General features: G+C 29.5%; 1 protein-coding gene and 3 pseudogenes across 1 annotated transcript; all 4 read left to right on the forward strand.

Moving 5' to 3' along the window:
- Positions 1 to 78: 78 nt before the first annotated feature.
- On the forward strand, positions 79 to 1,315 carry LOC125369168 (protein TIC 214-like). The gene is given in 2 exon segments (XM_048370893.1): positions 79 to 530; positions 532 to 1,315. Coding segments are annotated over 2 exon segments (1,152 nt in total). The 5' UTR covers positions 79 to 116; the 3' UTR covers positions 1,270 to 1,315.
- A 2,148-nt stretch (positions 1,316 to 3,463) lies between these two features.
- Positions 3,464 to 4,708, forward strand: LOC125369174 (annotated as a pseudogene).
- Positions 4,668 to 5,942, forward strand: LOC112534926 (annotated as a pseudogene).
- Positions 5,943 to 11,896: 5,954 nt separating this feature from the next.
- Positions 11,897 to 13,448, forward strand: LOC125369171 (annotated as a pseudogene).
- Positions 13,449 to 14,790: the final 1,342 nt, after the last annotated feature.

Raw genomic sequence — 14,790 nt, forward strand, 5'->3', positions numbered from 1 at the left:
GTTTCTAGTCTATCTCTTTCTATTTCTATATTCTATTTCTATATATATATGGAAAGTTTAAAAATCATCATATAATAATCCAGAAATTGCAATAAAAAAGAAAAGGGAGGTTTGTGATGATTTTTAAATCTTTTATACTAGGTAATCTAGTATCCTTACGCATGAAGATAATCAATTTGGTCGTTGTGGTCGGACTCTATTATGGATTTCTGACCACATTCTCCATGGGGCCCTCTTATCTCTTCCTTCTCCAAGCTCAAGTTATAGAAGAAGGAGAAGAAGGAACTGAGAAGAAGGTATCAGCAATAACAGATTTTATTACGGGACAACTCATGATGTTCATATTGATCTATTATGCGCCTCTGCATCTAGCATTGGGTAGACCTCATACAATAACTGTCCTAGCTCTACCCTATCTTTTGTTTCATTTCTTCTGGAACAATCACAAACACTTTTTTGATTATGGAGCTACTACCAGAAATTCAATGCGTAATCTTAGCATTCAATTTGTATTCCTGAATAATCTTATTCTTTCAATTATTCAACAATTTTATTTTACCAAGTTCAATGTTAGTCAGATTAGTCAACATTTATATGTTTCGATGCAACAACAAGATGTTATTTGTAACAAGTAGTTTTGTTGGTTGGTTAATTGGTCACATTTTATTCATGAAATGGGTTGGATTGATATTAGTCTGGATACAACAAAATAATTCTATTAGATCTAATGTACTTTTTCGATCTAATAAGTACCTTGTGTCAGAATTGAAAAATTCTATGACTCGAATCTTTATTATTCTCTTATTTATTACCTGCGTCTACTCTTTAGGCAGAATACCGTCACCCATTTTTACTAAGAAACTGAAAGAAACCTCAGAAACGGAAGAAAGTAAGGAAGAAACAGATGTAGAAATAGAAACAACTTCCGAAACGAAGGGGACTAAACAGGAATCCACCGAAGAAGATCCTTCTTCTTTCCTTTTTTCGAAAGAAAAGGAGGATCGGGACAAAATCGACGAAACGGAAGAGATCCAAGTGAATGGAAAGGAAAAAATAAAGGATGAATTCCATTTTCACTTTAACGAGACATGCTATAAAAATAGACCACTTTATGAAACTTTTTATCTGGATGGGAATCAAGAAAATTCGAAGTTAGAAATATTGATAGGAAAAAAAAAGAAAAATCTTTTATGGTTTGAAAAACCTCTTGTAACTATTCTTTTTGACTCGAAACGTTGGAATCGTCCATTACGATATATAAAAAAATGATCAGTTTGAGAATGCTGTAAGAAATGAAATGTCACAATATTTTTTTTATACATGTCAAGTGATGAAAAGAAAGAATATCTTTCACGTATCCTTGACTTGTCAACTTTTTAAACGATGCAGAAAAGGATTTTTCTATTCACATCAACAACAAAGAAACTCTCCTCCGATGAATTGTATAATCATTGGAATTATAAGAATGAACAAAAAAGAAAAATCTAAGTAATGAATTTATAAAGCGAGTCCAGGGCTCTAGATAAGGGATATCTTGTTCGAATACACTCGAAAAAAGGACAAGATTATGTAATGATAAAACGAAAAAAGAGTACTTACCAAAAATATATGATCCCTTATTGAGTGGGTCCTACCGTGGAAGAGCCAATTTTTTTTTTCACCCTCAACACTAAATATAAATAAAACTTCTATAAAAAATTCCACGGAGATGGTTTGGATAAATAAAATTCATCTTATTCTTCTTATTAGTAATTATATAGAATTTGAACCAAAAACAGATAGAAAATCATTTTCAACAGAAATTGCTTATTTCTTAAACTTAATTAATGAATTTGCCAGAAAATCGACATCGAGTTTCAATTTTAAGGGACTCCCTTTATTTCCAGATTACAAAGAAGAAAAAATGGATTTAGAACTCTTACAAATTCTAAAATTTGTATTTGATCCAGTTCTAGCGAATTCAAAAATAAAACAATTAAAAATAATTCTCTTGGAATAAAAGAAATAAATAAACAAGTTCCTCATTGGTCATACAAATTAATTGACGATTTGGAACAACAAGAGGGAGAAAATGAAGAAAACATGGCGGAAGATTATGAAATTCGTTCATGAAAAGCCAAACGTGTAGTAATTTTTACCGATAATCAAGAAAATACAGCTACTTATAATAATACCAAAGATACGACAGATTTTGACCAAATAGACGAAGTTACTTTGATACATTATTCACAACAATCAGACTTTCGTCGAGACATAATAAAAGGATCCACGCGAGCACAAAGACGCAAAATAGCTATTTTTGAACTGTTTCAAGCAAATGCGCATTCGCCCCTTTTTTTGGACAGAATAGACAAATCTCTTTTTTTTTTCTTTTGATATTTTCGAACTGATAAAAACAATGTTTATAAATTGGATGTGTAAAAACGCAGAATTCACAATTTCAGATTATACTTATACAGAGAAAAAAACAAAAGAAAGTAAGAAAAAAGACGAGGACAAGAGAAGACGACAAAGAGAGGGAAAGAACTCGGATAGAAATAGCTGAAGCCTGGGATAGCATTCTTTTTGCTCAAATAATAAGAGGTTGTATTTTAGTAACCCAATCGATTCTTAGAAAATATATTATATTACCTTAATAATAGCTAAAAATTGCATTCGTATACTATTCTTTTAAATTCCCGAATGGTCGGAGGATTTAAAGGATTGGAGTAGAGAAATGCATATTAAATGCACTTATATTGGAGTTCAATTATCAGAAAAAGAATTTCCGAAAAACTGATTAACAGACGGGATTCAAATAAAGATCCTATTTCCTTTTCATCTAAAACCTTGGCACAGATCTAAGTTAAAATTCCCTCATAAAGATCCAATGAAAAAGAAAGTACAAAGAAATGATTTTTATTTTTTCAACAGTTTTGCGGATGGAGGCTGAACTGCCTTTTAGCTTTCCCCGAAAACGGCTTTCACTTTTTGAACCCATCTTTAAAAAACTTGAAAAAAAAAATAGAAAAATGAAAAAAAAGGGTTTTCGAATTAGAAGAACTTTAGAAGAAAGAAGAAAATTATTTCTAAATTTATCAAAATAAAAAGCAAACTTGGTCATCCAAAAGTCTTTTTTTCGAAAAGACATAATAAATAAAATAAACAAATTTGAAAAATCAAAAAGAAACCGAATTCTATTATCTGGAGTTAAAGAAGTATATGAATTGAATGCAACTAAAAAAGAAAAAGATTCGCTAATCAATAAGAATAATCGGGCGAGTCAGAAAATGTCCACCTCAACGCGATCTATGGTTTGGACAAATTTTTCACTGACAGAAAAAAAAATGAAAGATCTTTCTGCTAGACGAAAGATAATCTTAAATCAAATAGAAAAAATTTCAAAAGAAAAGGAAAAAAAGTTATAACCTCGGAGATAAATATTAGTCCTAACAAAATAAGTTATAATGCTTAAACATTAAAATTAAAATTATCAAAAAATATTTCACAGATATTAAAAAGAAGAAATGCGCAATTAGCGCATAAATTCCATTTTTTTTATAAAAATTTTGATTGAAAGGATATACATAGATATCTTTTTAGATATCATTAATATTCCGAGGATCAATGCACAGCTTTTTCTTGAATCAACAAAAAAAATTGTTACTAAATACATTTACAATAATGAAGAAAATAAAAAAAAAATTGATAAAACAAACCAAAATACAATTCACTTTATTTCGATTATAAATATCAAAAAGTCACTTAATAATAGCAATATTGATGTTATTAATAAGAATTCACAGATTCTTTGCGACATATCCTCCTTGTCACAAGCATATGTATTTTACAAATTATCACAAATCAAAATTATTAACTTATATAAGTTAAGATCTATCCTTCAATATCATGGACTTTTTTTAAAGAATGAAATAAAGGATTATTTTAGAGTCCAAGGGCTATTTAATTTCGAATTAAAAGAAAAAAATGTTAGAAATTCTGTAATGAATCAATGGAAAAACTGGTTAAGGAGTCATTATCAATATAAATACGATTTATCTCAGATTAGATGGTCTAGATTAATACCACAAAAATGGTGAAATAGAATCAATCAATACCAATACCCTATGGTTCAAAACAAAAAATTAAACAAATGGAATTTATATGAAAAAGACAAATTAATTCATTACGAAAAAAAAAAGGATTTTGAGGCAGACTTATTACCGAATCAAAAAGATAATTTTAAAAAACACTATAAATATAATCTTTTATCATATAAATCTATTAATTATGAAAATAAGAAGGACTCATATATTTATGGATCTCCATTACAAATAAATAATAAACAAAAGATTTCTTATAATTACAACACAAATAAAAGTAACTTTTTCGACATGTTAGAAGGTATTCCTATCAATAATTATCTAGCGGAAGATGATATTATCGATATGGCGAAAAGCCCAGATAGAAAATATTTTGATTGGAAAATTCTCAATTTTTATCTTAGAGAGAAGGTCGAGATTGAATCCTGGATCGATACCGGAAGCGAACATAAAAAAAATACTAAGACTACTAAGTATCAAATAATTGAGAAAATTGATTAAAAAAAAAAGATTTTTTTTATTACAATTCACCAAGATCAAGAAGTCAATTCATCCAATCAAAAAAAAGATATTGAAAAAGATTATATGGAATTAGATATGAAAAAACATAGACATAAAAAGAAAAACAAAAGTCATACGGAAGTAGAACTTGATTTCTTTCTAAAATGATATTTATATTTTCAATTAAGATGGAATGGTTCTTTAAATCAAAAAATAATCAATAATATCAAAGTATATTGTCTCCTGCTTAAACTGACAAATCCACGCGAAATTATTATATCTTCTATTCAAGGCAAGAAATAAGTCTGAATATTTTGATGATTCAGAAGGATTTAACTCTTACAGAATTGATGAAAAAGAGAATATTTACTATAGAACCTATTCGTCTATCGGTAAAAAATAATGGACAATTTCTTTTGTATCAAACCATAAGTATCTTATTATTTCATAAGAACAAACAACAAATAAATCAACAATACAGAGATAAAATCGATTCTATTTCTATTGAAAGGCTGCAAGGTATAATTGGAAATAGAGACAAAAATGGTTATGATTTACTCGTTCCCGAAAATGTTTTATCCCCGAAACATCGTAGAGAATTAAGAATTCTAATTTCTTTCAATTTAAAAAATAAAAACAATATTTATATAAATACCAAAATTTGCACTGGTAATAACAAAAAAAACTGTGGTCCCGTTTTTGATAAAAGCAAAGATTTTGATAAAGAGAAAAATAAACTAATTAAACTCAAATTTTTTCTTTGGCCCCATTTTCGATTAGAAGATTTAGCTTGTATGAATCGTTATTGGTTCGACACTAATAATTCCAGCCGGTTCGGTATAGTAAGGATATGTATCTATCCGCGGTTGAAATTTTGTAATGGTAAGGGTGCATTTTTCCTATATCCCATAGGATACTTGATCTAGAAATGTATCAATGGCATTTTTTGACTTTTCATTTTAGGTAGAATTTTGTTCTCTTTTGTAAGCGAAGAAATATATCATCTTTTTGTATCTATAACAGAATAAAAAGATTATAAAAAATAAAAAAATAAAAAATTGGATTGATTAATGAGAAATTTGCAATTTTATTTGACAAAATTTTGAATTAGTAACTTGAATTACTAACAAAGTAAAGATTTTTGTGTATATCAAATTCAAATGAACTGACATTATTATTTATTATTATTTATTAATACAATATTGATTTTTTTATTATTACTGATCAATAAAAATAAAAACATCTTAATCTTAATTAAAAAAAGGTGGGTTATTTTATGGTAAAAAATTCATTCATTTCAGTTATTTCACAAGAAGAAAAAGACGAAAACAAAGGATCTGTTGAATTTCAAATAGTAAGTTTCACTAATAAGATACGAAGACTTACTTCACATTTGGAATTGCATAGAAAAGACTATTTATCTCAGAGAGGTTTGCGGAAAATTCTAGGAAAACAGTGACTGTCTTATTTAGCAAAGAAAAATAGAGTACGTTATAAAGAATTAATTAGCCGGTTGGATATTCGGAGTCAAAAACTCGTTAATGTGAAGAGTTTTTTGAATTATTTGATTTCTTAAATCTTAATATGAACTTCTTTTGTTTTCGGTGAATTCATGAAAAAATGGATCGAGGAAACCCCTATGAATGTATCGGCCTACACTAAAAGACCTTATGATAGTCAATATGAGTCCCCACCACCCATCAATGCATGGTGTTCTTCGACTCATCGTTACTCTAGACGGTGAAGATGTTATTGACTGCGAACCAATTTTAGGTTATTTACGGGAGGGATGGAAAAATTGCGGAAAATCGAACAATTATACAATATTTGCCCTATGTAACACGCTGGGATTATTTGGCTACTATGTTCACATAAGCAATAACAGTAAATGGTCCAGAACTGTTAGGAAATATTCAAGTGCCTAAAAGAGCTAGCTATATCAGAGTAATTATGTTGGAATTGAGTCGTATAGCTTCTCATTTGTTATAGCTTGGTCCGTTTATGGCGGATATTGGTGCACAGACTCCTTTCTTTTATATTTTTAGAGAAAGAGAGTTAGTATATGATTTATTCGAAGCTGCCACTGGTATGAGAATGATGCATAATTATTTACGTATCGGGGGAGTAGCGGCCGATCTACCTTATGGATGGATAGATAAATGTTTGGATTTTTGTGATTATTTTTTAATAGGAATTGCTGAATATTAAAAACTTATTACGCGAAATCCTATTTTTTTAGAACGAGTTGAAGGAGTAGGTATTGTTGGTGCAGAGGAAGCAATAAATTGGGGTTTATCCGGACCAATGCTACGAGCTTCCGGAGTACAATGGGATCTTCGTCAAGTTGATCATTATGAGTGTTACGACGAATTTGATTGGGAAGTCCAGTGGCAAAAAGAAGGAGATTCATTAGCTCGTTATTTAGTCCGAATCGATGAAATGATGGAATCTATAAAAATTATTCAACGGGCTCTGGAAGGAATCCCGGGGGGCCCTATGAGAATTTAGAAACCCAACGTTTTGAAAGGGATCCAGAATGGAACAATTTCGAATATTGATTCATTAGTAAAAAACTTCTCCTACTTTTCAATTACTGAAACAAGAACTTTATGTGAGAGTTGAAGCCCCAAAAGGAGAATTGGGGATTTTTTTGATAGGGGATCAGAGTGGTTTTCCTTGGAGATGGAAAATTCGCCCGCCGGGTTTTATAAATTTACAAATTCTTCCTAAATTAGTTAAAAGAATGAAATTGGCCGATATTATGACAATACTAGGTAGTATAGATATCATTATGGGAGAAGTTGATCGTTGAAATGATAATTGATACAACAGAAGTACACGCTATCAATTCTTTTTCTAGATTAGAATCCTTAAACGAGGTCTATGGAATTATATGGGTGTTTGTCCCTATTTTGATTCTTGTATTGGGAATCACGACAGGCATACTGGTAATTGTATGGTTAGAAAGAGAAATATCTGCAGGGATACAATAACGTATTGGACCTGAATATGCCGGTCCTTTAGGAATTCTTCAAGCTCTAGCGGATGGCACAAAACTACTTTTTAAAGAGAATCTTTTTCCCTCTAGGGGGGATACTCATTTATTCAATATCGGACCATCCATAGCAGTCATATCAACTCTATTAAGCTATTCAGTAATTCCTTTTGGCTATCACCTTGTTTTAACTGATCTAAATATTGGTGTTTTTTTATGGATTGCCATTTCAAGTATTGCTCCTATTGGACTTCTTATGTCAGGATATGGATCAAATAATAAATATTCTAATCCTGTTATACAGAAAATAGTGGTTATCATGCCCTTTTCTGACGAATCATATAGTTCAACAAATTCATCGACTATTAAAGTTATCAAATGAATTGCAATTACAAGTGACATGACTGAAAAAGATATACGAGTTAATATATGTTCTAAAGTTGAAAATATCATAAAATTTTTAAAAAAATTTAAATTAATAAATTAATAATAATAAATAAAATAAAAAGGCTCTTTAATTAGAAAACTAAGCCGCTATGGTGAAATCAAGAATTGAATTTATTATAGGATTTATTGTATCCTTTTGATAATTACAGGATGTTATGCCGCCACTCGGACTCGAACCGAGATGCTCTAGCACTACTTCCTAAGAGCAGCGTGTCTATCGATTTCACCATAGCGGCTTACTCGAAATCATAATAATCCATTTTTATTTAATCGTCCAGCTTGAGGGAGTCAATTCAATGCAATTTTGTTTTTGAAACATTAAAATTAATGAAGCCAAATTCAGTTAATAATAAAAAAAAAACTCTTATCTAATTTCAAATATCTAATTTCAAATTTAATACATGCCTTGATTCATTCTAATTTCAAGAGCAAGCATCAAGCATAAAGTAGATCATTCAAAATTGACACATTTTTTTCTAAAGAGAAAATCTAAAGATAAAAGGTGCTTTTTTTATTAATTAGATTGAAAGCAACAAAGAATCTATTATATATAGCGATTTAGAATAATATAAATATAATAATTGTTAAGTAAGTTAAAAATTTAAAACTTAATCAATTATTTTAACGGTCAATTTTTTTGACTAAAGGTCTTATATTTCTTCTTTTATATGCAAATAGTATAAAAAAGACAAAACTTATGAATGTTTAGTATTGTGATTGTGACAAATGGGTCGATGGGGAAAATAAAATTTAAATAATAATCCTCATTCCGAAAATGGCAAAATATCCTAACAATAAAAAGAAAAGTGAAACTTTGTGTCTTCTCTTTTTTTTTTTCTTTTTTTGCAAAAAGTACCATTTTTAGAATTCAGTATAAAAAAGAATTCTTTAGTCTACATATGAAAAAAGCAAAAGGAGTGCAATTTAATATTTATTAGTTCAAAACAAAACATTAAAAAAGAATGGAAATCCTTTTTATATATTTTCTATTCTATATTATATATATTTCTATTTTATATTAGAAATTTATATTCTAAATTATTAAAAATTATAAACAATAAATGAAATTAGACCTTTTCTCGAGTCAAGTCAAATCAGATTATTCCAACCTTTTATTTTTTATTTGTTGCACAAAAAAACTTTTTGAATTACCTGTAGAAAGAGATTTCGCTAATGAAAAAGCTTTCAATACTGCCTAATATCCCTTTTTTTCAAATATTTTTTCGAATACGCTTTTTTGATCTAGAAGTGCGCTTTTTTAGAACTACCATAATAAAGAAGTTGTTTATTGTTATAGTTGGATGTGAAAGACATTTATTGTTCAAAACAAAATTTTTCTTTACTATATCTATGTATTTAGTCTCTCAATTATACTCTTGTCAAAAAAGAAGCCTATCCGCTTATTTTTTTTTCTATTTCTGCATTTTTCGTTATATTCCATATATACGTGGAATAAAATACAGCAATAAAGTTTAAGACTCTAAATTTTATTTATCCTAATAAAAAGACTTTAACTTCATTTTTCTAGTAATTGGTCAAACTCGAAAAAAAAGTATATCTAATTGAATTAAAATTTTCAAATTGAATGAGGCTATTAATTTGTTAAAAAAGGAAAAAAATTTTAGTAATTCTTTGCTTTTATCTTATGTAAAGGAAAAGTTTCAAATATGATAGTCTTTTCTACAAACATAATGAAAGGCAATAAATCCGTTCCAAAATCCACTAGTTAATAATTCTGAATAAAAAAAAAAATAAAAGAACTCAAAAAAATAATTATTTTGATCCAGTAAGGATCCGATAAAATCATCTTTCTTTTTTTATTTCTATCAAGAAAAAAAATACTACTTTTCTTATAATTGTTAAAATTCTTTATCTTTTCTCTATGTATATAAAAACTTGTAATTATGTAATTAAATTAATATTAATAATTAATGTAATAATTATGTATATGTAATTAATATTTAATAATTATGGAATGTAATTAATATTAATAATAAAATTTTAATCATAAAATTATAATTTATTGTATTTTTTGATTTAGAATAAGTAATAACTATTTTTTTCACTAATATTTTTATTTATTTGATTTGACCAATTTTAACTTTTTGATTTAAATATGTGAAGTATTTTGTATGTGAAGTATTTTGGAAAATTCAGAATAATTAAGAATATAAAATTCGATTGAAGTTTTACATTTTTTTTATTGATTGGAATTTCCAGTTATCTTGGCAGAAATTTGATATCTTTATTTCTGTCTCAGCAAATAATTTTTTTTCCACAAGGGATTGTGATGTCTTTCTATGGGATCGCCGGTCTATTTATTAGTTCTTATTTGTGGTGCACAATTTTGTGGAATGTAGGTAGTGGTTATGATCGATTCGATAGAAAAGAAGGAATAGTGTGTATTTTCATTTGGGGATTCCCTGGAAAAATCGTCGCATCTTCCTCTGATTCCTTATGAAGGATATTCAGTCTATTAGAATAGAAGTGAAAGAGGGTATTTTTGCTCGGCGTGTCCTCTATATGGAAACCAGAGGCCGAGGGTCCATTCCTTTGACTTGTACTGATGAGAATTTGACTCCACAAGAGATTGAGCAAAAGGTAGCGGAATTGGCCTATTTTTTACGTGTACCAATTGAAGTATTTTGAAATGAGCTGAAGAATGAACATTTTCTTAACAGGAACGAAAAAATCCAAGAGTCTTCATTATTTTATAGTTATAGCATAACTTAACTGAAATTTCACAATACAATATTGATGAACTAAAGAAGACATATATTATATATATATATATATACGGATATATACGGAACAATTCTAAAATAAAATCAAACCTTTTTTATGCGTATCTAAATTCAATTTCAATATTCAATAAATTTAGTAACAAAACAAGTAATAAATCGAAATAATAGACCCATTTCATAGATCAAAACAAAGCATTTCAGAATAAAATATAGAATAAAGAAATTCTCTTTTAATTTTGAATTTTCAATATTTGAAATTGATACATTAAATATGGATAGATCGTATCTTGTAAATTATCTTCCCTTTCTCGACGTTTCTTGTTATCTTTCTTTTTGTCCTCCCTAATGAACAAAGGGCTGGACCACCTAGAATGATAACTTTTCTGTCTTATTTTGCTTTTGCCACTCATTTTCTATTATCACATCACCATATTCTTCAAAAATCTTTCTAAATTATTCCTGTGGAATAAGGGTAAGTTGGCATTTTTTTCGAAATATTTGTTTTGTTGATAGAACGGAATTCTTTCATCTAGAAATCCGAATTTGAGCAATTAAGATACTTAGAAACAATATTTTTTTTTGTATTCTTTCAAAATTCAAGGACTAACCGCTGACTCACAAATAAAAAATAGAAAATAGATTCATAAGTTCAAAGCCTCATAATAGAACTTATGCTTGATAAAAATATTAGATCATATGGAGGTGGGTTCATTAAAAATTCACTTTCTATATCTTACAGCTATAGTTTTTTTGCCCTGGTGGATCTCTTTTTTATTTAATAAAAGTTTGAAATCTTGGGTTATTAATTGGTGTAATACTAGTAAATCCGAAACTTTTGTAAATGATATTCAAGAAAAAAGTATTCTAGAAAAGTTCATAGAAGTAGAGGAACTCGTTCGCTTGGACGAAATGATAAAGGAATATCCGGAAACACATCTACAAAAGTTTCATATCGGAATTCATAAAGAAACAATCCAATTGATCAAGATGCACAATGAGGATTATATCCATACGATTTTGCACTTCTCGACAAATATAATCTGTTTCGTTATCCTAAGTGGTTATTCTATTTTAAGTAATGAAAAACTTATTATTCTTAATTCTTGGGTTCAAGAATTCCTATATAATTTAAGCGATACAATAAAAGCTTTTTTCAATCTTTTATTAACCGATTTATGTATAGGATTCCATTCACCCCATGGTTGGGAACTAATGATTGGCTCGGTCTACAAAGATTTTGGGTTTGCTCATAATGATCAAATTATATCTGGCCTTGTTTCCACTTTTCCAGTCATCCTCGATACAATTTTTAAATATTTGATTTTCCGTTATTTAAATCGCGTATCTCCGTCACTTTTAGTGATTTATCATTCAATGAATGACTGAAAAATGATCCATGAATCCAATTAGAATGTTTGTTATTTTGTACAAAATACAAAAGCAAAACATTCAAAATCTTACTATCAAACAAAATCTTACTCTATTTAATATATATATATTTCTTTTTTCTATACATCCAAGGGATTCTCTTCCTATATTTTCTATTTTAGTAAAACAATTTCAGTAAATAGCAGTATCGTGGATAGGGAACTATACTAGCGACCTACCTAATTTTATTGTAGAAATTTTTAGGATCAATGATTGGACCATGCAAACTAGAAAGACCTTTTCTAGGATAAAGCAAGAGATTACTCGTTCCATTTCCGTATCGCTCATGATATATATAATAACTTGGGCATCCATTTCAAATGCATATCCATTTTTGCACAGCAGGGTTATGAAAATCCGCGCGAAGCAACTGGCCGTATTGTATGTGCCAGTTGTCATTTAGTTAATAAACCCGTGGATATTGAAGTTCCACAAGCAGTACTTCTTGATACTGTATTTGAAGCAGTCGTTCGAATTCCTTATGATATGCAACTGAAACAAGTTCTTGCTAATGGTAAAAAGGAGGCTTTGAATGTGGAGGCTGTTCTTATTTTACATGAGGGGTTTGAATTAGCCCCTCCTAGTCGTATTTCGCCAGAGATGAAAGAAAAGATCGAAAATCTGTCTTTTCAGAGTTATCGCCCCACAAAAAAAAATATTCTTGTGATAGGTCCTATTCCTAGTCAGAAATATAGTGAAATTACCTTTCCTATCCTTTCTCCGGACCCCGCCACTAAGAAAGATGTTCACTTTTTAAAATATTCCATATATATAGGTGGAAACAGGGGAAGGGGTCAGATTTATCTCGTCAGGAGCAAGAGTAACAATACGGTTTATAATGCTACGGCAGCAGGTATAGTAAGCAAAATCATACAAATAAAGGGGGGGGTACGAAATAATCATAACGGATGCGTCAGAGGGACGTCAAGTGATTGATATTATACCTCCAGGACAAGAACTTCTTGTTTCAGAAGGTGAATCCATCAAAATTGATCAACCATTAACGAGTAATCCTAATGTAGGTGGATTTGGTCAGGGGGATTCAGAAATGGTACTTCAAGACCCATTACGTGCCCAAGGCCTTTTATTCTTCTTGGCGTCGGTTATTTTGGCACAAATCTTTTTGGTTCTTAAAAAGAAACAGTTTGAGAAGGTTTAATTGTCCGAAATGAATTTCTAGATCTGTAAATTTATCAACATCAAGTTCTTAAAACGAATAACAGTTGGTAATTATACATGATAAAAAAAAATGAAAAGCTGTTTGCTTTTTAAAAATTTAAAATTTTTTTATACCAGATTTTTTGAATTATTTGTACCGCATTTCTAGTCATAATATGTATATTGGTAAGAAGACTATTTGACTTTATCTCCTTTTTTGTGTTTTTTTAATCTAATTTTTTTGAATCTAAATAAAATGGGAGCGGTATGATTATCTTATTATTGTCCGATTTAACTGTCATAGAGTGCATCAATAGCTTTTTTCTATTCTAATAGAATCCCATTTGACTAGATACTAAGCATAAGATAAGTAAGCGAAAAAGCAAAGGATAAATGAGGGAGAACAAAGGATTCTAGGAAGTATTATTTTTTTTTATTTGTCTTCCTAGTCTTCGACACAAGAAAAGGAATTTGCCACATCCCTTTGTTGTGTCAAAATAATAACGATTCTTGATCCCATTCCTCAAAGATTGCTATTCTTAGCTTCTGTTTTTTCTAGGTTTATCATAACTTCCTTTTCAATTTTATATGTATAAAATTGATTTTTTACGTATAAAATACGAATAAAGTATTATGATTATTATGGACCCCCTCGGCCTCGAATCAGATAGAGAAAGGAGGGGGTCCATTGAGTTCTTACGCTTTCATGTCTACAACTCAGTTCACCTGATTACTTACTACTTACAGGGATGAACCCAATCCGGAATATGAACCATAAAAGAAAATGCCTATTAAACCGATCACAAGAATACCAGTTACAGTACCTATTATCCAAAAGGGAATTCTTCCAGTAGTATCGGCCATTTATCCCACTTCCCTCCACATTTAATCAAGTGGTCGTGCTAGAGACATAAACAGTCATAGATAATTATTAGATGATATCCTTCCGATGGGATAAGAGAATTCCTATTCTTATTTGTTATTCTACTATTTTATTTTCTTCTTCTTCTATTAATTGAAGAAATAATTAGAAAATAAAACAGCAAGTACAAAAATGAGTAATAACCCCCAGTAGAGACTGGTACGATTCAATTCAATATTTTGTTCGTTCGGGTTTGATTGTGTCATAGTTTTATAATTAATTGGGATTAGATTTATCGTTGGATGAACTGCATTGCTGATATTGACCCAAAAAAAAATGGTAGGTACAGCTAGTCCGTGAACAGTCAACCATCGTACTGTAAAAATTGGATAGGTTCGATCTATGGTCATTGGGCCTCCTAAAAAGATTTACTAAATTCATCGAGTTGTTCCAAAGGATCAAAACGGCCAGTTATTAATGGAATTCCCTGTCGGCTCTTTGTAAAATATTCATTTGGACGAGGGCTCCCAAATACATCATAAGCTAAACCCGTGCTGATGAATAACCAACCTG

Source organism: Ricinus communis, chromosome 2, assembly GCF_019578655.1.
Source record: "Ricinus communis isolate WT05 ecotype wild-type chromosome 2, ASM1957865v1, whole genome shotgun sequence".
Taxonomy (NCBI): domain Eukaryota; kingdom Viridiplantae; phylum Streptophyta; class Magnoliopsida; order Malpighiales; family Euphorbiaceae; genus Ricinus; species Ricinus communis.